The 27567-nt window shown below is 42.4% G+C and overlaps 1 protein-coding gene across 4 annotated transcripts in view; it reads right to left on the reverse strand.

The window, feature by feature from the left end:
* Positions 1 to 27567, reverse strand: part of LOC110521790 (uncharacterized) — a 188097-nt gene that overhangs the window by 63583 nt on the left and 96947 nt on the right. For all 4 annotated transcript variants that reach the window (XR_016495247.1, XM_036968553.2, XM_090231959.1 and 1 more), the window contains 9 exons: positions 23634 to 23687; positions 23441 to 23494; positions 22450 to 22494; positions 22204 to 22257; positions 20138 to 20182; positions 11938 to 11991; positions 8037 to 8090; positions 2702 to 2755; positions 1686 to 1739 (listed from right to left, as the gene is read on the reverse strand). Coding sequence is in view for 3 of the 4 variants with exons in the window: in XM_036968553.2 (XP_036824448.2) it covers positions 1686 to 1739; positions 2702 to 2755; positions 8037 to 8090; positions 11938 to 11991; positions 20138 to 20182; positions 22204 to 22257; positions 22450 to 22494; positions 23441 to 23494; positions 23634 to 23687 (468 nt within the window). In the remaining variant the exon portion in view is untranslated. The remainder of the gene's footprint in view (positions 1 to 1685; positions 1740 to 2701; positions 2756 to 8036; positions 8091 to 11937; positions 11992 to 20137; positions 20183 to 22203; positions 22258 to 22449; positions 22495 to 23440; positions 23495 to 23633; positions 23688 to 27567) is intronic.

Consider the following 27567-nt stretch of genomic DNA (forward strand, 5'->3'; position numbering starts at 1 on the left):
AGAATAGAAAGAGTGGGAAGCCCCGGTGCACAACTGAGTACGAGGACAAGTACATTAGAGTGTCTAGTTTGAGAAACAGACACCTCACAAGTCCTCAACTGGCAGCTTCATTAAATAGTACCCGCGAAACACCAGTCTCATCAACAGTGAAGAGGCGACTCCGGGATGCTGGCCTTGCAGAGTTGCAAAGAAAAAGCCATATATCAGACTGGCCAATAAAAATAAAAGATTAAAGATGGGCAAAAGAACACAGACACTGGACAGAGGAACTCTGGCTAGAAGGCCAGCATCCCGGAGTCGCCTCTTCACTGTTGACGTTGAGACTGGTGTTTTGTGGGTACTATTTAATGGAAGCCAGCCCATGCCCACCTTGCTCCCCGAATACCCACATGGTGCCAATGGGGTCATGTTTGCTGGATATGGAATGAATAGATCTTGTTCGTGTGCTTCAGGTGAGACAGGAGAAGGAGACGATGAGAGAGCAGGAAAGACTGAGGGATGAAAATTTAAGTGAGAGTGCTAGCGGACCACAGTGAAAGTGAGTGCGTGGTGACTGGGCACTCTGCGTCTCTCGTTAGCATGTCCTCTTTACTTCTCTCTGCTGATATAAATAGACATTTGGATGGAACACTGCAACCGACTTGCCATGGCACCGACTGGACTGGCCCCTGGCAGGAGTGCCAACCCACATTGGCACCACGGACGGGCAGAGGCACTTACTCTACTACCTAGTCACTGAAGCAGAGTGCCCAGTCACCTCACACCCTCGACACAGTAGTCTAAACCAGTGTTTACCAAATCCTGGTCCTCTAGTACCCCAACAGTACACATTTTTATGTAACCCTGGACAAGCACACCTGATTCAACTTGTCAACTAATCATCAAGCCCTCGATGAGCTGGACGAGGTGTGTTTGTCCAGGGCTACAACAAAAGTGCGTAATGTTGGTGGTACTGGAGGACCAGGGTTAGGAAACACTGGTCTAAACCATCATCACTTGTGAAAGGATTTACAGTAAATGTAGGAATCTACAAGGGAGACGTCTACAATATCCCACTTTAATAAATCTCTACCCACAGACCAGTACAGACACAGTAATCTTCTGTAGAAGTCCCTGCCCACGTAGGGTTACAGTATAGTGAAAAGATCTCAGTCAACTGATTTAGAGTCAACAACGGTGATACTACTGCTGATAGACAGGCTATCTTATGCAGTGTCACACAACAGATCATACGATTCCATTAGCTTTGATCATGTCAAATATGTCAAGTCCGTGGTTGCTATGTACAGTACTGTATCAGTGTACTGTAAGTGCCATACTCCTTTCAGGCCACAAGATGTCTCACCAGCTCGACATTAACGCCTGAGCGCTGTCATCTCTGGCTCACTTCTTTACGGTGCTCGTAAAACAATTGTCAGCATCTAATAATGTGATAATAGTCCCAGTGAAGAATAAACACACGCTGTTTAAATCACCCTCACCTCTCATCCTCAGATTAACTGTTCTGGGATGAAATGTTACACTGGTGTTTGATGAAGTAAACTCAGGATTATGGTTTAGGGTTGAATCACGGTTAGGCTCCAGTTGTCCATCATAGCTCACATCGTTACGTATGACTCATCAGGTAGAACTGAACAGAGTGGTGTAACAGAGTGGATGGGGGAAAAAACAAGAGCTAAACTTACCCTTCTGCCCTTTGACCCAGGGATCCCAGGTGTACCCCTCTGCCCCCGAGGACCCTGGGATGTAGAGAGGGATGGAAGAGGGAGGCAGGGGGAGAGTGGACAGACAGAGAGAGAGAGAGAGAGAGATAGAGAAAGAGAGACAGATGGGGAGAGTTGGAGAGAGAGAGATTGTTATGGAATGTCTTCAAGAGAATTCATGACCGTTCAATTCAGTTGCACGGTCACAGGTGAGACGTTATCCAATCAATTACATAGAAATTCAGACTGTTTCTGTTTGAAATGGAGCAGAAGATCATCTACACGGTGTGTGATCTGATCGCCCAGCTATGGAGGTGGACGCTGCAGAGGATGTTGTATTAAGTCAGAGTGTTTATACGGACTAAATGAGGCTAAATGAGCATTGTCTATCTACTGTATATAAAATCTATCAACCCTACCCGGTCTCCTACAGACAGTCCAAATGAGCAAGAGGAAATTAGCTGCTATACAGTGCTGTTTGACAATCAGTCTAGTGAAGTACTGCCTTTGCGGAAGAACAGACATTAATGTGGGGAAAGAGGCTAATTGATATTGAATTACCCAGTGAAATGTCAAGTGTTAAGAGTGCAAATCAAGGAGAAGGAAAAAATATAATTCATGACAAATCTTCCCACTCGATTTAAGCATTCGTATTAATCCCGCAATTAAAGTGTTTACGATAGCTTAGACTAGACATAAAATAGGAATCAGGGGAGTCAATGTATTTCATCCCTTCACTCAATTAAGTTCACTTATACAGTATGTGTCACACGCCCAACTGGGAGGAGGAAAATATAACTACTCTTCTCCTACAAGCGAGCACTCACAGGGAGGGAGGAAGAAAGACCTAGAGAGAGAAAGAGAGAGAAAGAGAGAGACAGAGACAGAGAGAGACAGCGAGCCTGAGGGGATGAGGAGGATAGAATAAACCATCCTAACATTCTATAAAGTTGGATCCAAACACAATTCATATCCTAGTTAAGTTGATGAACACTTACAAGTGGGCCTTGCAGACCGACGTTACCGGGACCTCCGGGTAAGCCTGGATACCCCTTGGACCAAAAGAGAAACCACAATAAAGGACAGACAATTAGAGAGAAAAGTGAAGTACGGTTGAAGTCGGAAGTTTACATACACTTAAGTTGGAGTCATTAAAACTTGTTTTTCAACCACTCCACAAATGTCTTGTTAACAAACTATAGTTTTGGCAAGTCGGTTAGGACATCTACTTTGTGCATGACACAAGTCATTTTCCCAACAATTGTTTACAGACAGATTATTTCACTTATAATTCACTGTATCACAATTCCAGTGGGTCAGAAGTTTAAACACACTAAGTTGACTGTGCCTTTAAACAGCTTGGAAAATTCCAGAAAATGATGTCAAGGCTTTAGAAGCTTCTGATAGACTAATTGACATCATTTGAGTCAATTGGAGGTGTACCTGTGGATGTATTTCAAGGCCTACCTTCAAACTCAATGCCTCTTTGCTTGACATCATGGAAAAATCAAAAGAAATCAGCCAAGACCTCAGAAAAAAATTGTAGACCTCCACAAGTCTGGTTCATCCTTGGGAGCAATTTCCAAATGCCTGAAGTTACCATGTTCATCTGTACAAACAATAGTACGCAATTATAAACACCATGGGACCACGCAGCCGTCATACCACTCAGGAAGGAGACGCATTCTGTCTCCAAGAGATGAAAGCCTTGGTGCAAAAAGTGCAAATCAATCCCAGAACAACAACAAAGGACCTTGTGAAGATGCTGGAGGAAACAGGTACAAAAGTATCTATATCCACAATAAAATGAGTCCTATATCGACATAACCTGAAAGGCTGCTCAGCAAGGAAGATGCCACTGTTCCAAAACCGGCATAAAAAAAAGCCAGACTATGATTTGCAACTGCACATGGGGACAAAGATCGTACTTTTTGGAGAAAAGTCCTCTGGCCATAATGACCATCGTTATGTTAGGAGGTAAAAGGGGGAGGCTTGCAAGCAGAAGAACACCATCCAACCCGTGAAGCACGGGGGTGGCAGCATCATGTTGTGGGGGGGCTTTGCTGCAGGAGGGACTGGTGCACTTCACAAAATAAATGGCATCATGAGGGAGGAAAATTACGTGGATATATTGAAGCAAAATCCCAAGACATCAGTTAAAGCTTGGTCGCAAATGGGTCCTCCAAGTGGACAATGACCCCAAGCATACTTCCAAAGTTGTGGAAAAAGTATTTAAGGACAACAAAGTCAAGGTATTGGAGTAGCCATCACAAAGCCCTGACCTCAATCTTATAGAACATTTGTGGGCAGAACTGAAAAAGCGTGTGCGAGCAAGGAGGCCTAAAAACCTGACTCAGTTACACCAGCTCTGTCAGGAGGAATGGAACTTATTGTGGGAAGCTTCTGGAAGGCTACCTGAAACGTTTGACCCAAGTTAACCAATTTAAAGGCAATGCTACCAAATACTAATTGAGTGTATGTAAACTTCTGACCCACTGAGAATGTGATGAAAGAAATAAAAACTGAAATAAATCATTCTCTCTATTATTATTCTGACATTTCACATTCTTAAAATAAAGTGGTGATCCTAACTGACCTAAGACAGGGAATTTGCACTAGGATTAAATGTCAGGAATTGTGAAAAACTGAGTTTAAATGTATTTGGCTAAGGTGTATGTAAACTTCTGACTTCAACTGTATGTGCAGAAATACATATGCAAATGAAGATGTTAATTCTAGTGGACTGGGGCCATGTAATTTTTCCTTGATTTATCGAGAAGCGTCTCCCCTTCAGCGCACTAAGCTCAAACTAAGGCCAGAGAGCGTCACAACAAGAGAAAAGAACGTGACCACGACTTCTGGTTCGTACAGGGAGCAGTGTGTGTCCAACGTTGTACAGAAGTATGGCAACAGTCAACTAACGGAGAATTGCTGAGCTCAGCAAGAAAATCTTTAAAGAGAAACTCCCTCCCCATCTTCTCAAAACAAAACAATGTTAGAAAAGGAGGTTGACATCAACACTGAATTATTCCCGAAGCCCTTGACTTTGTGGTTCTGCTCCTCTGAAGTGTGGCTGTGTGACAGGACAGGAAGATTTGGCCAGGGCCACCATCACTTATCCGACAGACAGCCAGCCAGGGAGCCAGCCAGCCAGCCAGCCAGGGAGCACAGGAAAGGGGACCAAATCCACAAACCTGGACCTGTCTGTCTACCTGTCCACCACAAGCTGTAGGCCAACTAGGGACATGACATGGGGCTCAGCCTCTCTGTCTCTTTTACCAGACATAGACAACAGAACAGTACAGCACTCAAAGAGCTCAGCTACACTACAGCGTTCACAGACAGACACGACATAACCAAAGGGAGACAGAGACAGAGGTCACAGACAGAGAAGAGTATTCACAGACAGAGAGCTACAGGTCAGAGCGACAGAAGAGAAGATCATTCACAGAGCCCCCCAGGGGAAGAGCTGGAACACAGCATTCATACTAACAATATACAGGACTGACTAAGAACCTGGAGGCTCCAATTGAGTGATTCCTCACGAAACCAGGACAAAAAAAGACAAATCTTTTGGGGATTTTCACATTTTATCAAGGAAATTATCCTTTGGAGGAAGGATTGTCGAGACATATCTGAAATGTGTATTTAAAAACATAATTGAGAAAGAATTTATCAGAGTCTGCATATTTGTAACATTTTGGCCTTACTCAGGCCTCCTTAAAGACACCATCTTGATTCATCTGTAGGTGCTACAAAACAACAATTGGTGTCAAATTAAGCACTACGGGTGGCCTTGTAATATGTAGTATTTTGATTTCAATAAAAAAAAAATCAAGTCATTTCTGAACATTGAAAAATATAAATATGAATATTGAAAGAAAAAAAAATGTTGATTTGGCAAATTGTTCAACATTATATACTCATAGGGGAATGTCAACGTTCCAGTTGGATCTATTTTATGATCCAAGCTGCAAGCATTCTAGTAATTTGCAGGATGTGCAATGATACACGTGAAAGGAGAGCCGTGTGATAGTTTACATTTCCTCCAATGCCAATTGCTCTGTATAAAATTGGCCATAACTTTAAAACTAGCAGAGAACCTACTCTGGAACTTTGATATGCTCAAATAGTATATTATGTTCAACATTAATATTGAGAAATTAGATAAATAATTTTTTTATTTTTTTCAATAGTTATGTTCATATATTTCAATATTCATACATACAGTACCAGTCAACATTTTGGACACACCTACTCATTCAAGGTTTTTCTTTATTTTTGTAGAATCATAGAGAAGATATCAAAACTATGAAATAACACATATGGAATCATGTAGTAACCAATAAGTGTTAAACAAATCAACATATGTTTGACATTTTAGATTCCTCAAAGTAGCCACCCTTTGCATTGATGACAGCTTTGCACACTCTAAGGCACTGCATCTCTGTGCAAGAGGTGTCATTACAGTCCCTGGTTTGAATCCAGGCTGGATCACATCCGGCCGTGATTGGGAGTCCCATAGGGCGATGCACAATTGGCCCAGCGTCATTCGGGGTAGGCCGTCATTGTAAATAAGAATGTTCTTATCTGACTTGCCTAGTTAAATAAAGGTTCAAACATTTTTTAGCTCAACCAGCTTCACTTGGAATGCTTTTCCAACAGTCTTGAAGGAGTTCCCACATACACTGAGCACTTGTTGGCTGCTTTTCCTTCAGTCTGCGGTCCAACTCATCCCATACCATCTCAATTGGATTGAGGTCAAGTGAAAGTAGAGGCCAGGTCATCTGATGCAGTACTCCATCACTCTCATTCATGGTCAAATAGCCTTTACAAAGCCTGGAGATGTGTTGGGTCATTTTCCTGTTTAAAAACAAATGATAGTCCCACTAAGTACAAACCAGATCGCATGGTGTATCGCTGCAGAATGCTGTGGTAGCCATGCTGGTTAAGTGTACATTGAATTCTAAATAAATCACTGACAGTTTCACCAGCAAAGTACCCCGACACCCTCACACCTCCTCCTCCATGCTTCACGGTGGGAACCACACATGTGGAGATCATCCATTCACCTGTCTCACAAAGACACGGCGGTTGGAACCAAAAATCTCAAATTTGGACTCATCAGTCCAAAGGACAGATTTCCACCGGTCTAATGTCCATGTTTCTTGGCCCAAGCAAGTCTCTTCTTCTTATTGGTGTCCTTTAGTAGTGTTTTCTGTGCAGCAATTCGACCATGAAGGCCTGATTAATGCAGTCTCCTCTGAACAGTTGATGTTGAGATGTGTCTGTTACTTGAACTCTGTGAAGCATTTATTTGGGCTGCAATTTCTGAGGCTGGTAACTAATGAATTATCCTCTGCAGCAGAGATAACTCTTGGTCTTCCTTTCCTGTGGCGGTCCTCATCAGAGCGAGTTTCATTATACTGCTTGATGTTTCTTGCAACTGCACTTGAAGAAACTTTCAAAGTTCATGACATTTTCTGGATTGACTGACCTTCATGTTTTAAAGTAAGGATGGACTGTCATTTCTCTTTTGCTCAAATGCATTAAGAAGGAAATAAATTACACAAATGAACTTTTAACAAGGCTGTTAATTGAAAGGAATTCCAGGTGACTACCTCATTAAGCTGGTTGAGAGAATGCCAAGAGTGTGCAAAGCTGTCATCAAGGCAAAGGGTGGCTATATATATTTTGATTTGTTTTACACTTTTTTGGTTACTACATGATTCCATAAATGCTATTTCATAGTTTTGATGTCTTCACTATTATTCTACAATGTAGAAAATAGTAAAAAGAAAGAAAAACACTTTAATTAGTAGGTGTGTACAAATGTTTGACTGGTACTGTGTATATATATTAAAAAAATATATCGAAATCAAAATACTACTCATATAACAGAGCAAGCGGTAAACCTTCATATGACAGACATTTTTGATTTGTAGCACCTACGGATTAAACATTATATTGGCCTTGGTAAGGCCAAAATGTCATAAATATGCCAACTTTGGTTAATTATTCATCATACTTTTAATTACAAATGTCAAATATATGTCAACAATCCTTCCTCCCAAATGGCAATTCTATAGTTTAAATTTCATGAATATCCCATAGAATCATGCTTTTTCAGTGTCCTGGTTTCGTGAGGAATCACTCAATGACAGTATACGGAACACTAAGACAGCTACTCAGGCCTGAAAGCCAAATATATGAAATAGCATTCCTACTCAGAGATGGACCACAACTACATCATTCACAGACATGCAATGCCACTAGCGCAACAGTTCCAGACACCCTCGCTAAGTGGTGCATACGTCGACGTTCTGTACCTACCCCGGACCCCTTCTCGCCAGGAGGACCCAATGGACCTGCAGGACCACGACCTCCCTGAGAAACAGAAGACACAGGAAAGGAGAGGGATCATTAACCCCTGAACCAACCTCAACGGGGCGGCAGGTAGTTCAGCGGTTCGAGCGTTAGGCCAGTAGCCAGAGTTCGAATCCCTGAGCCGACAAGGAAAAAAGATCTGTTGACGTGTCCTTGAGCAAGGCACTTAACACTAACTGCGCCAGGGTCGCCGTTAATCTTTTTTAAAATGATTATTTAACTAGACTAGTCAGTTATGAACAAATTCTTATTTACAATGACTGCCTAGGAACAGTGGGTTAACTGCCATGTTCAGGGGCAGAAGGACAGATTTTTACCTTGTCAGCTCGGGGATTGACGATCTAGCAACCTTTCGCTTACTGGCCAAACACTCTAACCACTAGGCTACCTGCCGCCCCAATAGCAGACCCAGGCTGTGACCCCACTCTCAGGGAGAGTTGGGAAATGCAAAAAAACACATTTATAACTCAGACAAGTATAAATATTATTATTATTAACCTTCATACATCAAACCACCAAACCCCACCACCTACCGCTGCACTTACAGCTCTTAAACCCAGGCCTTGAATCGATGGGAAAATACCACCCAAAAACGATATTTTGGTATTTATTTCATTAGTCCATTCTTGACAAAGACCCAAAATGTTTTGCTTGTCAGCAATCAAGTTTTGAAGCTATGCAACTTTCAAAATACTTTCAGTTTGCATTATATGATGGTGCATTTCTGCATCATATGATCAAACAGAGAAGGATACTACAGTAAGTTAGCTAGCTGGTTATGCCTATCCAACTCTGGAACTCTTCCAAGTCAGGGTAAGCTTTTGTTTTTATAAATGTATTGCTAAACAGCTTTCTGACTGTAGACTGTACTGCATGATTGTAGCTGGTTTACTAACGCATTAGTTCTAGTACTTGGCTTGGAAAGTTCTTTTTCACCTTGTCACAGACAGCTGATGTGTTGTGCACTGAAGTCCACAAGCGAAGGGAAAAGGTGAGAGGAGGAGAGTGCATAGATAGTTGCAAGAAGGAGTTACAGTGCCTTGCGAAAGTATTCGGCCCCCTTGAACTTTGCAACCTTTTGCCACATTTCAGGCTTCAAACATAAAGATATAAAACTGTATTTTTTTGTGAAGAATCAACAACAAGTGGGACACAATCATGAAGTGGAACGACATTTATTGGATATTTCAAACTTTTTTAACAAATCAAAAACTGAAAAATTGGCCGTGCAAAATTATTCAGCCCCTTTACTTTCAGTGCAGCAAACTCTCTCCAGAAGTTCAGTGAGGATCTCTGAATGATCCAATGTCCACCTGTGTGTAATCAAGTCTCCGTATAAATGCACCTGCACTGTGATAGTCTCAGAGGTCCGTTAAAAGCGCAGAGAGCATCATGAAGAACAAGGAACACACCAGGCAGGTCCGAGATACTGTTGTGAAGAAGTTTAAAGCCGGATTTGGATACAAAAAGATTTCCCAAGCTTTAAACATCCCAAGGAGCACTGTGCAAGCGATAATATTGAAATGGAAGGAGTATCAGACCACTGCAAATCTACCAAGACCTGGCCGTCCCTCTAAACTTTCAGCTCATACAAGGAGAAGACTGATCAGAGATGCAGCCAAGAGGCCCATGATCACTCTGGATGAACTGCAGAGATCTACAGCTGAGGTGGGAGACTCTGTCCATAGGACAACAATCAGTCGTATATTGCACAAATCTGGCCTTTATGGAAGAGTGGCAAGAAGGAAGCCATTTCTTAAAGATATCCATAAAAAGTGTCGTTTAAAGTTTGCCACAAGCCACCTGGGAGACACACCAAACATGTGGAAGAAGGTGCTCTGGTCAGATGAAACCAAAATTGAACTTTTTGGCAACAATGCAAAACGTTATGTTTGGCGTGAAAGCAACACAGCTGAACACACCATCCCCACTGTCAAACATGGTGGTGGCAGCATCATGGTTTGGGCCTGCTTTTCTTCAGCAGGGACAGGGAAGATGGTTAAAATTGATGGGAAGATGGATGGAGCCAAATACAGGACCATTCTGGAAGAAAACCTGATGGAGTCTGCAAAAGACCTGAGACTGGGACGGAGATTTGTCTTCCAACAAGACAATGATCCAAAACATAAAGCAAAATCTACAATGGAATGGTTCAAAAATAAACATATCCAGGTGTTAGAATGGCCAAGTCAAAGTCCAGACCTGAATCCAATCGAGAATCTGTGGAAAGAACTGAAAACTGCTGTTCACAAATGCTCTCCATCCAACCTCACTGAGCTCGAGCTGTTTTGCAAGGAGGAATGGGAAAAAATTTCAGTCTCTCGATGTGCAAAACTGATAGAGACATACCCCAAGCGACTTACAGCTGTAATCGCAGCAAAAGGTGGCGCTACAAAGTATTAACTTAAGGGGGCTGAATAATTTTGCACGCCCAATTTTTCAGTTTTTGATTTGTTAAAAAAGTTATAAAAAGTGAAATATCCAATAAATGTTGTTCCACTTCATGATTGTGTCCCACTTGTTGTTGATTCTTCACAAAAAAGTTTTATATCTTTATCTTTATGTTTGAAGCCTGAAATGTGGCAAAAGGTCACAAAGTTCAAGGGGGCCGAATACTTTCGCAAGGCACTGTATATACACAACGAGCAAAGTGATCATGCCGTTGTTATGTGGCTGCTATGAAAGTGTGCTAGCGTGTGATTTGGGAGTGTATTCATTCCGCCGATTCCGTTAAAAAACTGTTCTTAAACTGAAGCAAACAGAATGAAACGGGGATAAACATACCTGCATTTGTCCAAATAGAAACTCTCATTTGCAACTGGTTGACTAATGATTACACCCTAGATCAGCTAGATATGTGCGAGGTGGCATTGAATGTGTCACTGTGTGTAAACCTTGATTACTCAAAGATCTCTCGATGAAAGTAAACTTTCATTCATTGGCTAGATTGTAGCAACCTCATGATGGGTACAGGGAAAATTTGAGTATCACGTAATAGCCTAAACCTATCGATGTTACATTGAACTGGGTGAATGGAATATGAATGACAGTCATCCAACATGCTGTAAAATAAATAAGACCCTGCTCATGAAAACAAAATCATCCTCCCTCATCTTAAACGGCACCGACCACCACTGGTTTTCAGCACAGGAACTAGTTGGGAAACAGCCTCCAGGGTGTCTCTCTCGTCATACAGCATCAGCACTTAAAATGACTCACTTATGACCCAGCCCTGTGTGTGTAGTATGTGTGTGAGTGTGTGTGTGTGCACGTTTGCTTGCTTTGCAACAAGGTGGAAAAGACCACTTTACATTCAAGTTATATTTCAATGTGTGACATTGACATGGCTGGTTTACTGAAATCTACATTTTACATTTGAGTCATTTAGCAGACGCTCTAATCCAGAGCGATTTACAGTTAGTGCATTCATCTTAAAATAGCTAGGTGGGACAAACACATACTGTATCACAGACATAGAAATATTTTTTTTCTGAAATAAAGTAACTATCAGTAGAGTTGGAACTAGAAAGTGTGTAGGGGGGGGGGGGTTAAGTGCAAGAGCCAGTTCAGGTTATTTATCTATTTTCTTTTTGCCAAGAGACTAGAGGTGGCTCGGGTTGGGGGTGTAGGGTTTGAACATAGCCTGAAGGCAGGGAAGGGCAGTTCCTCTTTCTGTTCCGTAGGTAAGCACCATGGTCTTGTAGTGGATACGAGCTTCGACTGGAAGCCAGTGGAGTGTGCGGAGGAGCAGGGTGACATGAGAGAACTTGGGAAGGTTGAAATCTAGACAGTAGGAACACAGCAATGTACTTTGACAGCCTAATGGCCCTAAAAAAAAACATGCTACCTTTTCACCGGCTTCTCCTACTCCCCCTGACATCCCGATCAGGCCCGCTGGACCCTGCAAAGGAGAGAGAGAGAGCGAGAGAGAGAGACAGAGAGAGAGAGATCAATAGTATACAAACATCCGGGTAAAGTATGTCTATTAGAGGAGACATGATCCCCACCCATCAGTATGTTCATAGAGGTCATAGATAACTATGTAATGGTGATGTAAGGATGGGGAAAGAACTGCAATCACATGCTTGTAAAAGGAAATTACATGAAGGAACCAGGGAAAATCCCTCAATGAAATTTGAGCACATGAAACTGAACAAATGTAATTAATTAGTATATGCAATGTTTTATGTTGTTAAAAAGTAATGAGGCAATGCAAATCATGTCAAATGCTAATTTGGTGTTGTATGAACAAGGCAATAAAAACAGACATTCTTTTCACAGTATTCACAAGCCATATTCCTAGGCTACACACTGCTGTGGATAAAGAAATTAGAGGCATATACACTACGTGACCAAACATATATGGACACATGCGCATCGAAAAATCTCATTCCAAAAGCATGAGCATCAATATGGAGTTGGGCCCATCTTTGCTGCTATTTCAAATTCCACACTTCTGGGAAGGCTTTCCACTAGATGTTGGAACATTGCTGCGGAGGCTTGCTTCCTTTCAGCCACACGAGCATTAGTGAGATCGAGCACTGATGTTGGCCGATTAGGCCCGGCTCACAGTTGGCATTCCAATTCACACCAAAGGTGTTCAGTGGGGTTGAGGTCAGGGCTCTGTGCAGGCCGGTCACGTTCTTCCACACCAATCTCGACGAACCATTTTTGTATGGACTTCGGTTTATGATTCGGTTTATGCACATTGTCATGCTGAAACAGGAAAGGGCCTTCCCCAAACTGTTGCCACAAAGTTGGAAGCACAGAATTGTCTAGAATGCCATTGTATGATGTAGCCCCAGAACATTATTTCTCCTCCACCAAAGTTTACAGTTGGAACTATGTATTCAGGCAGGTGGCATTCTCCTGACATCTGCCAAACCCAGAATCATCCGTCAGACTGACAGATGGTGAAGAGTGATTCATCACTCCAGAGAATTCGTTTCCACCGCTCCAGAGTACAAAGGCGGCGAGCTTTACACCACTCCAGCTGACACTTGGCATTGAGCATGGTGATCTTAGGCCCGTAAACGCAATATGCTCCCGCAATAATATACCAAGTACACTATATACAGTTGAAGTCAGAAGTTTTCATACACCATAGCCAAATACATTTGAACTCAATTTCACAATTTCTGACATTTAATCCTAGTACAAATGTCCTGTCTTAGGTCAGTTAGGATCACCACTTTATTTTAAGAATGTGAAATGTCAGAAATAAAAGTAGAAAGAACCATTTATTTCAGCTTTTATTTATTTCATCACATTCCCAGTGGGTCAGAAGCTTACATACACTCAATTAGTATTTGATAGCATTGCCTTTAAATTGTTTAACTTGGGTCAAACATTTCAGGTAGCCTTCCACAAGCTTCCCACAATAAATTGGGTGAATTTTGGCCCATTCCTCCTGCTAGAGCTGGTGTAACGTAGTCAGGTTTCCTTGCTCACACACGCTTCTTCAGTTCTGCCCACAAATTTTCTATAGAATTGAGGTCAGGGCTTTGTGATGGCCACTCCAATACATTGACTTTGTTGTCCTTAAGCCATTTTGCCACAACTTTGGAAGTATGCTTGAGGTCATTGTCCATTTGGAAAACCCATTTGTGACCAAGCTTCAACTCCTGGATGATGTCTTGAGATGTTGCTTCAATATATCCACATAATTTTCCTACCTCGTGATGCCATCTATTTTGTGAAGTGCACCAGTCCCTCCTGCAGCAAAGCACCTCCACAACATGATGCTGCCACCCCTGTGCTTCACGGTTTGGATGGTGTTCTTCTGCTTGCAAGCCTCCCCCTTTTTCCTCCAAACATAACAATGGTCATTATGGCCAAACAGTTCTATTTGTTTCATCAGAACAGAGGACATGTCTCCAAAAAGTACGATCTTTGTCCCCATATGCAGTTGCAAACTATAGTCTGGCTTTTTTTTATGCCGGTTTTGGAACAGTGGCATCTTCCTTGCTGAGCAGCCTTTCAGGTTATGTCGATATAGGACTCATTTTACTGTGGATATAGATACTTTTGTACCTGTTTCCTCCAGCATCTTCACAAGGTCCTTTGCTGTTGTTCTGGGATTGATTTGCACTTTTCATACCAAAGTACTTTCATCTTTAGGAGACAGAATACATCTCCTTCCTGAGTGGTATGATGGCTGCGTGGTCCCATGGTGTTTATACTTGCGTACTATTGTTTGTACAGATGAACGTGGTACCTTCAGGCATTTGGAAATTGCTCCCAAGGATGAACCAGACTTGTGGAGGTCTACAATTTCTGAGTTCTTGGCTGATTTATTTTGATTTTCCCATGATGTCAAGCAAAGAGGTACTGAGTTTGAAGGTAGGCCTTGAAATACATCCACAGGTACACCTCCAATTGACTCAAATTATGTCAATTAGCCTATCAGAAGCTTCTAAAGCCATGACATCATTTTCTGGAATTTTCCAAACTGTTTAAAGGCAGAGTCAACTTGGTGTATGTAAACGTATGACCCACTGGAATTGTGATACAGTGAATTGTAAGTGAAATAATCTGTCTGTAAACAATTATTGTAAAAATGACTTGTGTCATGCACAATGTAGACGTCGTAAAACGCTGGCCAAAACTATAGTTTGTAACAATACATTTGTGGAGTGGTTGAAAAACGAGTTTTAATGACTCCAACTTAAGTGTATGTAAACTTCCGACTTCAACTGTATTCCAGGAGCTGTTCCAGGCCCGCCACGTCTGTTGACACATCCAGCTGTAATCCATAGAATTCACTGGCTTGTATGCGAAGCAGTAATTGTTTCAAAACATCTCCTGCCATGTCACTGGTGCGTTGTGAAATTGTCTGTATAGTTTTTTTGGGCCTTTTCCCCCAGCAATGTCCCAGTCATATCTGTGGCAGAAGGGAATAATGAAGTCCTCCACAATGGTATGGGGCTTGCCTGTCCTAGCCACTCGGTAGCTCACCATATAAGACACTTCTAGCCCCTTCTTATTAAATGGTATCTGTTGATTTTATACATGTCTACCTACTCAAAGGTTATCTTAATTCTCGCTCAAAAAACTCCTGTGGTTTATTTTTCAAATGGGCTTGTTTTGTTTCTAAATGTCTGTGCAAGAGTGAAGGTTTCATCGAGTTGTGAGATAGTACTTAACACAGATAACACACTGTGACTGGAGAAAGGCACTACTCCCAATGTAAGTGAACCCCAAATCAATGTACTGTAGTTCTCATTATATTTACGCCTCCTCGTCTGTTGTTCGTTGCTTTCCCGGGCTGCATCAGATTCACAACTGTCAGTGTCCATGCTAGCTGGGCTAACAACAAATGTAGAATTACTGATGCTAGCATTGGATGTGCTCGTGGAAGCAGAACAACTTGTGTCGTCGACAGGTGCAGGTGTAGTACTGCTGGAAGTAGCAGTACTACCAGTAGGTATGTGTCTCTATGGACGCAGGTTTTTACTAAATTGACTGTTTGAAAATGTGAAGACAATTATCATTATTATTCGTTATGTGAATCACATTTTTATTTGGCGTACCCCCGGACGGCATTGCGCATACCCCCTGGTATGGCCATTGCTCGGCATCTGACCGTAAGGCGCTGCAGAGGGTAATGCACACGGCCCAGTACAACACAAGGGTCAAGTTTCCTGCGATCCAGGACCTATATACTCGGGGAGGTGTCTGAGGAAGGCCCAAAAAATTGTCAAAGACTCCGGTAACCCAAGTCATAGACTGTTTTCTCTGCTACCGTACGGCAAGCGGTACCAGAGCGCCAAGTCTAGGACCAAAAGGCTCCTTAACAGCTTCTACCCCCAAGGCATAAGACTGCTGAACAACTGATCAAATGGCCACCCAGACCTATTTACATTGACACTCCTGCCCTTTGTTTTTACACTGCTGCTACTCGCTGTGTTATCTTGCATAGTCACTTTACCCCTACCTAGATATAAAAATTACCTCAACTAACCTGTACTCCCGCACATTGACTCAGTACCGGTAGCCCCTGTTGTTATTTTATTGTGTTACTTCAAATGTTTTACTTTAGTTTATTTAGTAAATATTTTCTTAACTCTATTTCTTGAACTGCATTGTTGGTTAAGGGCTTATAAGTAAACAGTTCCCGGTAAGGTGAACTACACCTGTTGTATTCGGCACATGTGATTGATTCAACCTGGGCTGATTCTACACTGTGTTCTGCCACCCAGCCCTTTGTAGTAGGCCTACAGCAGCAGTTCTACTCTCACTAGAGGAGTGTTGCCACATCCTACTGTCCTTCGCCTAAAACGCTGGCTAACAAAGAGAATGCGGGCTGATGTAAACATGAGAATGAAGGGCTGAATAAAGGGCTGAGGTTTGGCGCCAGTGTCGACGGTAAGGAGAGGAGTGGATAGTAGACGAGAGGAGCAACGTCTCTTGCCCCAGTGAATCCTGAAAGGCTGGTGAAAACGTCCCCAGTCTGGCCAACCGCTAAACCCAGTGTGGTCACTGTGGTTGTCTTACTATGTACGAGGCAAATATGCATGACCAAAATGTCATTGTTGCACAAGAGACGTACTGTACTTCCACGTGTGTTTCTGTGGCTACATTTCTTGTCTTTTTCAAAATGTATTTTCTATCTTCCCCCCCCCATCAGCTCTTAGTTCCTCAATATGTGGTGTGTTTGTCAGAGACAGAACACATCTGTGGCAGGTTAGACGTAGCCTGTAGAACTCCCGTCTGAGTCTGAGAAGAGGGATGTATAGAGCGGGGATCGGGACAGACAGAGGCGTACACAGAGCCAGAATTGTGACCACACTTCTGGACTCCATTAGTCGTTGATGCGATTGAAGGAAGTGGGAAAATAGGATGGGAGGAAAAAAGGGGGGAGGAAGAAGGGAGATTTTCCTGGAAAATCTAAAGCCAATGCCGTCTGGCAGTTGCGAAACAGAGAGGCCACTGGGGCTGGGGCAATATGGCCAGAGGTGTGAAAGACACACGCAGACAGACACTGCAGTGCTATACAGTACACTGGGTCCTCTGAACACTCCCGCGTGTGACAGTTGAGAGTCTCCTGTTTCTGTGTGTGGATGGGAGTCTTAATCATCCACAGCTGTTGTGATAAGAGCGGGTGCAAACCAGATAGCTAGTGGGTACATTCCTGTCTGTTCTAATGTATATATTAAACAACAAACTAACTTGTGAAAACACAGTAGGCAACCGCAGAACACACCTCTACTGTAAGGTATAAGTCCCAGCGTAGCCCCAGGCATGCAGGCAACTGATTTGTACTGTAGTGTCTGTGAGTAAAGGCAAAGGCAGGCAGCCTTGGGAAACATGGGAACACTAGTGTCTCCAGATCCATACAAAATCCCTTAATTGAGGCATGAATTGGGACAACATGGCGGTATACCGTATATTCCAACACTATTGAAACTATTTCCTTTAGGTTTTTTAAGACATTAATATTTGTTGCTACTTTTTCAAGTAAATACCCTCGGTCAACTTCTGCAGTACGTTAGGGGATAAAGAAGATAGTGTTCTTCCTTTCACCTACCTTCATTTCACCTGGGTGGGTAGGGTAGTCTAGAAGGGCAGGACAAGGACGGGGGAGCAGGTAGCTGACTAGTGGTGGCTATTCAGCAGCCTGATGGTCTGGGGGTAGAAGCTATTGGCCAGTCTTACAGTTTTTGCAGCAAACTGCGAGTCGCATTTTTTAGTTACTTGTATAACTTTATGAACTGGGATGTCTTTCCTTTAAATAGTTTTGGTCAGAGGTTGTTTAGCATTTACTTAGTATTCTCTATGGGTTTTGACATGTACTTGTTAGCATTGCTAACATTCGGATAACAGAGGCAGTGGGGTTAGAAAATAGTGCCCCTTGTGTTCAGTGCCTGCATTACCGAATATCCAGGGTATGGCACAAGGTCGGCATGAAGGTATGACAATCTGGATACCCCCCAAGCCTAGTATCCTGTATCATTTAACAGTAGGAAACTGGTTCAAGGGCTTTCTCTCTATGACAGGGCCTCTTCAGATGGGGCTTTCAGTTTTCGAATTGCAGTCTGCAGCGATCTGCTTTCTCAGGTGTGTGTGTGTGTCTGTCTGCTTCCTTAGCCCTGGGTTCAGATGTGTGTCACAGTGAAGGTTATAAGTAGAGCAGAGCAGCAGCCAAGGAGAGAGACTGAAATCACCTTTGTAGGTACTATAGAAGAGAACCTTCTCTGTTGTCAAGTGCTACTAGTCTCTCACCCACATGCTTCAAAGCAAAGCACGAATCTGTCAATTCCTTCAGCAGTAATTCAATTCAGAGGCATTTCATTTTTTTATTACTGTGATTTGATTGGGGGGGGGGGTCACCCTGAAATGGAACACTTGACGATCCAATCTAACTTGGCCCAAAATACAGCACATCCTACAAACTCTCAATAAATGATCGGTTCAAACACTTTATGGGCAACATGTTGCTGTAAGGGCTCTCTAGGTGACACAATGAAGCCTTAGTGAACACAGCCACAAACAGCCCAGGAATATGCTGACCCAGGGCTAACCCGCAGTTAGCCAACCTGTCGACAGTCTCTCTTCAGACCTTCCAGATGATATTTATTTGGAAAGTGATGTAATGGCCTTCATTAGAGCCTCCATGTGTTTTCCGAGCAGATATATATATTTTTTTACATGGAGCCTGAGGCTCCTTGGCTTAAAATGGCCCTAGCTCGCTAGCAACAGTCTGTGGTAGGTGGTTAATACCTCTATGTTCTCTTCTATACAACAAAAAAGAGTATGTCCCAAATGGCACCCTATTTCCTACATAGTGCACTACTTTTGACCAGGGCTCTGGTCAAAAGTAGTGTACTATGTAGGGAATAGGGTGTCATTTGGGGATGCATGCAATCAGACGCACACAATCAGACGCACACAAGGCGTGTTTGGTGGCAGTGGTTTCCACAATGCACATACTGCAAATATAAGCATCACGGGGCCTGATGAACACAGAGAGGCATAATGCATGAAGATATGAGATGTTAGGGGGGGCTTGTGTGTAGATTTCTTGCATGGGAAAACATGTTGCTGTGTTTGTGTTGACTATCAGAAGACTATCCGGACCATAAAACAACAGACAGACTTTTGAAACATTGCAGTTTTACAGTTAATTAGACCAATCCAAAGGGATTGTATTATTCCACAGATGTTTTAAAAACTAGCTGGGCCACTGATGTTTTTGTTCCATCAGTGGTGGAGCCATTAAAATACTTGTTATTGATGAATGAAGATTGATTATCATAGATTGATTAAGACACTGGCCAAACATCTGGATAGTCAATTTTGTTGTTGTTGTAGTGCATTTGTACTGTATACATGTACAGTTTGTGTATGTTGCTAAGGGCAACAACACGATTCCAGTTATGCAGTTAGTTTCCTTGAAGAGACGTTTTTACTCCCCAAACAATTGAGTCTCGCACAAACAAAAGAACGCAAGTCCAAAATGAGGTCACTTCCAGAGAACATCACTGACTGGAGCTCCTTATACTCTACAGTGGTGGTCTGCCAATTTCTGGATAGAAACACACTCATTTTAAGCATGGAGAAAATTCCTCTCTAGGACTACATTAAATGTAGGTCAGAAGGATAACAGCAAGACATAAAAATACTAATGTAGTTTCCTCAATGCTCCTGCCTCCTACTCCTCTTATTCTCTATTTATCCTCCACCTCCCTAACCCTCATCCTCAACCTCTTCCTCCCTGCCTTCTCACCCTCTACCACCATCACCTCCCCCTCTATCCTTTCACTCCTCCATCTCCCTACCCTACAAAACCACTTAAGGACCCTTACATCTCCATCACTGCACTCAGACTAACGAAAGCCAACCAACCACTCTACATCAACGTTCTTCCTATATATACTATGGGGATCGGGAAAAACATCATGAAAACCTTCATGTTCTCGGCAGGAAGTAGTGGCTTAATTTCTTATTCCAATTGCTGTACATTAACGAATTGGAAGTATCTCATCTTGCCACTAGCCCTGCGGTGTTTTCATGTGTGCATTGTCAGCTCAAAACACCAGACTCACTTGCGGTCCATTTTTTCCAAGGCCACCAAGTTCCCCCGTCTCCCCCTGAAAACCAGAACATCAAAACAGAACATTAGTTAGCTAGCTTTCTGTGTGCATTAAAGATCCAGCCGTTGGTTGCACTTTCACATGATCAACAGCTTGCACAGGGTTAATAAACAAATGATTAAAGCACACATGACGACGCTCTTGATTTCCTCTGTTTCTGTTTCTTTCACTCCTGTGGGTTGTCATTATGCTTTAATGACAGCCCAGGGAGAATTCCTTCTCCGTCTTAATAATGAGGCGCAACACATCTATTAGACAACCAACCAGCCCCACCTTGAACTAACCCAAGTACCCAACGCAGAGACACTGACTTACAGCATGGAATTTTGAGGAAAACACTGAAGGGGAATTCCTACTGATAAACCTCTGCTACATTGTGTCGCAGTGAAGACGACGGCACAAGGCATTGTGCAGGGTACACACCAGGGGAAACCGACTGCTCCTTTCATTGTAGCCCCGGAAGTTCAAGGCTGATATCAGTACTGCAGGCATTGTTAGTAGAAAACAGGATTCCCCCATTATAGTGAATGGAAAAATGGCAAACTTCATGGTCATTCATCATGTAAATATATATATATATATATATATATATATATATATATATATATATATATATATATATAATTATTTTTAATCACGGTACCAATAATTGCTTCTAATACACCAGATGTACAGTACAATATGTCCTTGAACTGATTCTTTTACAAGTTATAAGGATGTTTAGTTGCTAATGGCAACCTGCAATACCCCGGTCAGCCTTCAACTCGATTTACTCAATGAGAATGGGCAACACTGAGCTAGCCTGCAACGCCACTTCCTGGAGTAGCTCAAACTGTGCATGTCATGTCTGCATGAGAAGCCATCTTAACCGACTTAATCTGGCTTCAATGCACTGTTGAGTCTTCACATAAGAATGAATGGTGTCACGTGATCAATGGTTTGGAGTGTACAAAACATCAGGAACCGCGACTCAGACTGACCGTGGTTTATCCAGGTGAAAGCTATTATCCCTTATTGACGTCACCTGTTAAATCCACTTCAATCAGTGTAGATGGAAGGGAGGAGACAGTTTAAAGAAGGATTTTTAAGCCTTGAAACAATTGAGACATAGATTGTGTATGTGTGCCATTTAGAGGGTGAATTGGCAAGACAAAAGACTGAAGTGCCTTTGAATGGGTTATGGTAGTCGGTGCCAGGCACACCGGTTGAGTGTGTTAAGAACTGTAACACGGTTTGGTTTTTCACAGTTTGTATGTATGTGTGAATCAAGAATGGTGCACGACCCGAAGGACACCCAGCCAACTTGACACAACTTTGGGAAGCATTGGAGTCAACATGGGCCAGCATCCCTGTGGAACGCTTTCGAAACCTGTTAGAGTCCATACCGCGACGAATTGAGGCTGTTCTGAGGGCAAAATGGGGTGCAACTCAATATTAGGAAGTTGTTCCTAATGTTTTGTACACTCAGTCTAAACAGTCATTGGTACACAACAATTAGCTCTAATGAAGTAATATGAGAAACAAGTCTGGAATTCTACCCTTCGTTAACTTAAAGAAAAAACTTTGAACCAAGACATGTCGATTAGATATGGTTATTGCTGGTTATTGCTCACTGTTCTGTAATCATTCTGGAAAGCTAGCTTACGATTAGACACTTAACACGGGTGGAAGGCCAATGGAAAGAGATTGTTAGACAAACACACACTCGATTGTATCAGCAAATGTACTTGATCAACTCACATTACGTTGTCTGGGAGGCTGGTGGTTTGTCTAAACAGACCAATACTGTATGTACCAGAGGAGGCTAATGGCAGGAGCTATAGGAGGACAGACTCATTGTAATGGCTGGAATGGAATTATGGAACGGGTATCAAACACATCAAAACATATGGAAACCACAAGTTTGACTCCATTACATTTATTCCATTCCAGCCAAAACAATGAGCCCGTCCTCCTATAGTGCCTCCCACCAGCCTCCTCTGGTATGTACAGTATTCAAGCTGATAGTCACTTCTTACCTTCAGTCCCTCTGGGCCAGGTTCGCCAATGTAGCCTTTCCTTCCAGGTCTACCCTGAGAAAATGAAAACAAATATGGTTGATTACAGGGTACTCACGCTTGTTTTGAATCACATCTCATCTATATTCCTGTGCAATAACGAATACATGTGAAACACCTGGAGAAGAGTGGAGGTTGGGGCCAACAGGAAAACATGCACAGTGGTTTATTTATAATGTGATAGGATGGCAGGCTGGAGACACTTACAGTGGGGCCAGGACCACCAGGAAGGCCAAGGGGCCCCTCATCCCCCTGAAAACACAGTAAAACTGTTACACACAGTGCAATACATTGCATACAGCTGGATATGGAGATATGGTAATGTCACTTGGCACTGGCAGTAACACTGGCTGAATAACAATCCCAATTTCTCGTCCCATCTCATCCCATGTGCACAGATCGACCAATGTTCATGCCACATACTGTAGGTCATGCAACGGCCTGTGTGTGTGTGTGTGTGTGTGTGTGTGTGTGTGTGTGTGTGTCTGTGTGCGTACAACCATCAATCGTTGTGTTCCCTCTATCAAAGTCACCTGGAGGTTTCTCTCCATGTTCACTACCCGAAGGAGCATTTGATAAATACAATGTTAAGCATCCCTGATTTCTGTCTCTACTACGAACCATGTTCTGCTTTGAAGCATTTTCTCGGATCAGTTTAAGTGAAAGTGAAATGACATCAGTGCCATAGTGATTGAACTACACAGCATTCTTGCCGGGCTATACAATAATACTCTGTGCCAGGAAAGAGAGAGAGAGAGAGAGAGAGCGCGGGACCTCCCAACTCTGTACCACAGTTGAGTTGGATGCCAAAACTAACACTGTACGTACTGTACACACGGCCAAGAATTCTGTTCTTATTTTCCACTACTGCCTGGAAAACTCCCGGGCTTGGCCTGCCTTGTTTTTATTAGCACCCTGTGATGAATCATGACATCATACAGTCCTTTTGGAACATGCCCTGGGACCACTCCACACACCCTGAGCCTGGCAGCGCAGCCTGAAACTAGTAACGTTTGCCTCAATACTGGTGGCAGGTTCAAATGCCGAGTATGAACAGACTCCATGAACTCGCATCTGTTTCATACTCGAATGCAAAACACGTTATCTTGATTGAACTCATTTTACGCAAATTATCAGGATTGCTACCTGCTTGTTTAGTTGTGTCTGTGCAGTATTTAAAAAATAAAACATCTATTACCTCTATTCCTTTTGGCCCTGGTGGTCTCTGTGGCCCTCTGGCACCTTGGAGACCCTGAACCAGAACAGGATATTAGTGAAAACATACACATTAACCCTCATGAGAAAAAAACACACACCGAGGATTAAGTATTTTTTGGTGGGATAGAGTTGAGTTGTGAAAACAGTTCATGCCTCTTTTTTATTTGATTTACCTTGGGTCCAGGGGGGCCATTGGGACCTGGCACACCGATGTCTCCAGGAAAACCCTGAGAAAACAAGACAAGAGTACAAAGAAAGAGTTCAAAAGGAGCCACCTAGTTCTTTGATTGACATCATAAGTCACATGACTGATGTGATCGTGTAAATTTGACACCGCACCGTTTTTCTAGCACAACACACCTGAACTCCTGAACACACCTACATGTATACAATTACTTTATATTCCATTCTATAACATCATCGTTTCTGTATGTCTGCGTACAGAAAGAGTGTAGGATTTCCACATATTTTATTTTATTTATTTATTTCACCTTTATTTAACCAGGTAGGCTAGCTGAGAACAAGTTCGACATTTGGCCAAGATAAAGCAAAGCAGTTCGACACATACAACAACACAGTTACACATGGATAAAACAAACATACAGTCAATCATACAGTAGAAAAAGTCTATATACAGTGTGTGCAAATGAGGTAGGATACGGGAGTTAAGGCAATAAATAGGCCATGGTGGCGAAGTAATTACAATATAGCAATTAAACACTGGAATGGTAGATGTGCAGAAGATGAATGTGCAAGTAGAGATACTGGGGTGCAAAGGAGCAAGATCAATAAATAAATACAGTATGGGGATGAGGTAGTTGGATGGGCTTTTTACAGATGGGCTATGTACAGGTGCAGTGATCTGTGAGCTGCTCTGACAGCTGGTGCTTAAAGCTAGTGAGGGAGATATGAGTCTCCAGCTTCACATAGCGTGACTACATGCATGTGCATTGCCATTTGTGGCAGGATAAGGGTCATGGGAGAGGGATGCATTTGGATCCACTGACCCTCTTTTTTTAAATAGACTACGGATTACGGATTCTCAATTATAAGAACAGAGAGCACACAGCCACTTTGTAAGCCACAGTTGGTAACAGTAATAAATACGTATTTATAGAGAGTCAGGGCTTAACTGACTCATCGGAACATGCTGTAAAGGAGGTGATGGATAGCGATGTTGGGTGAAGACTGTCAAACACACCTGCCTCAGTACGGCATGGCTGGCTCAGTTAAAACATGTGGGGGAGCGGTGGGGGGAGAGTTGATGGAGGAGAGGGGGAGAGGGAGTAATGGATGGAGACCCATCAGATTTACAGGTGTGGCATTTTAATAGGGTTAAATGGAGTGAACCTTTCTGGACTCTTTGATCTTGACGAGGCAACAAACAGTGAAACACAACGACCCATAAAGTAGAGTTCTAACGTTTCTTGGATGGACAATAAAAAAAGTGAGCCATTGTTGGATTCAGTTTGATAAAAACACGTGTTTCACATGACATGCACACATCAAGATGGATCTGTTTATTCCCTTCACTGGTGATTTCCTAATCTCCTCTCTGTTAGATATGCTAGACAGAATAAATCAAAACCAATGTGACACAGGGAATAAGGAAAGCTTACTTGACCTATTTCTGTAATGGATTTAAGAAGTGCTACAACTGTATTTCTCAGATGGTTCAGTTGGCTTGGCGAGTGTATCCTGTCCTCCCAGGTTGGACTCTGTCCCCCAAGTTCAATACTATGTCTTATCTGTTTGCTTATCTGGGTCGTTCCACGAAATGAGTGCTTTTTTGCATCCATTTCATATTTTAAGTAGAAATTGTGCACCAATGATGAATTTTAAAAGCCTATATTAAATAGTGTCCTTTAATATAGACCACATGGAGAATTTAATCAATCAGATTTTTTTTATTTGAAAGAATCTTTCTAAAGTGTAAAATTCATAATTTTGACATGTCCCTCCATGCACCCTCCGTGACTTCTACAAAGATTTTAAGCAACTTAACCCCAACATTTCTCCAAGTGTTTTTCCATCATTGTAAAGCCCTAGTTATTTAGTTGTTTTGACAAAGTTATTTCTGAAGATTATTATTTATTTCATGTGATTAGTGAGGTCTGCCAACCTTGTTTGCCTGAGCTCGTGGACGTTTATTGGGATGAATCTCTCTGGGTGGTGCAGCGGTCTAAGGCACTGTGGTGCAGCGGTCTAAGGTGGTGCAGTGGTCTAAGTGGTGCAGCGGTCTAAGGCACTGCATCTCAGCGCAAGAGTCATCGCTAAAGACCCTGGTTTGAATCCAGGCTGTATCACATCCAGCTGTGATTGGGAATCCCATAGGGCGGTGCATAATTGGCCCAGCGTCGTCCGGGTTTGGCCGGGGTAGGCCGTCATTGTAAATAAGAATTTGTTCTTAACTGACTTGCCTAGTTAAAAATAAAGGTAAAAAAAAAAAACATTTGACTATACTTATACAAATTTATGAAAACAAAAATGTGCCCTTTGGTCTTCAGGTTCCTGAGTGGCGCAGCAGTCCAAGGCACAACATTGCAGTGCTGGAGGTGTCACTACAGATCCTGGTTTGATCCTGGGCTGTATCACAACTGCCCGTAATCTGGAGTCCCCATAGGGCAGCGCACAATTGGTCCGGGGTAGGCCGCCATTGTAATTAAGATTTTGTTCTTCACTGACCTGCCTAGTTAAATAAAACATGTAAAGTGTCAATCAGCAGTTGCTACATATATTTTTAGACTCATAAATGAATGATATGAACCCATTGATTATTGAAGAATATAACTTACCTTATAAGCTCAATTCAACTGCCGTACCCCATCAGAAACCAAAATATGAACTTGTTTTACTCCAATGTTTTTAAACAAAGTCAATGGAAACAAACACTATACGGTTTAAACTATTTTCATATCATGGACGGTCATTCCTTGAATCCATAGCTCTGTCATTTAATTTGAGAGGGGTTACATTTCTCTAGCCACATCCCTCAGCTTTTTTACCAAAACAGAGCCAGGGAATTAACTTCGTTATTGTTTGAACTGCTGATTGCCGCCTTAAGGTTAGGGTTAGGCATAAGGTTAGCGTGTGCTTAAGGTTAGGATTGTGTTTAAAATGAGATTTTATGACTTTGTGGCTGTGCCAGCTAGTGAATACCCTGCAGCGCTGCCTCCAGTACATGAGCCATTCCAATAAATGCCAACCTGCGTTAAGTGAACTGAACTCTCATTTTAATATGGTGAAACTTTTTCCTTTTCAAATATTTATTTCAAAAGAAACATTGAACATTTACTCGTCAAATGACAGTGTAAAAGTAGGTGAGCTGGTTCTACTCTTTTTGGCCATTTTCTGGTGTTTTGTGGTGTTCTTTTTTTTTGGTGAAGCTTGCATTCAATTGCCACTCCCTGTTGCACATAAGCTTCCATTCCCCCTTTCACGAGGGGATTTACAGCTGATTTAAGTTGAAATTGTCAAACCTGTTACGGTCAACCCTGTTACTTAATAGGCACTTACCATAGTCATTATTTTTATTTAACCTCTTGGGATGGGAAAATGTAAACAATAGATGGGTTGTTCCATCAATTCAGTGCCTTTTGAGAAGTATAAAATGTTTGAATTCACCTCATTTTTACATTGTCATAAAGAGCACATGTTAAACTTGGGTGGCGTATCGCTGCAGAATACTGTGGTAGCCATCCTTGTTAAGTGTGCCTTGAATTCTAAATAAATCACTAACAGTGTCACCAGCAAAGCACCCCCACACCATCACACCTCCTCCTCCTCCATGCTTCACGGTGGGAACCACACATGCGGAGATCATCTGTTCACCTACTCTGCGTCTCACATTGCCCATGTTTCTTGGCCTAAGCAAGTCTCTTCTTATTATTGGTGTCCTTTAGTAATGGTTTCTTTGCAGCAATTTGACCGTAAAGGTCTGATTCACGCAGTCTCCTCTGAACAGTTGATATTTTGATGTGTCAGTTACTTGAACTTTGTGAAGCATTTATTTGGGCAGAAATTTCAGAGGCTGGTAACTAATGAACTTATCCTCTGCAGCAAAGGTGACTCTGGGTCTTCCTTTCCTGTGGTGGTCCTCATGAGAGC

Source organism: Oncorhynchus mykiss, chromosome 4 (genome assembly GCF_057628025.1).
Source record: "Oncorhynchus mykiss isolate SJ-2025 chromosome 4, ASM5762802v1, whole genome shotgun sequence".
In the NCBI taxonomy this organism is placed as follows: domain Eukaryota; kingdom Metazoa; phylum Chordata; class Actinopteri; order Salmoniformes; family Salmonidae; genus Oncorhynchus; species Oncorhynchus mykiss.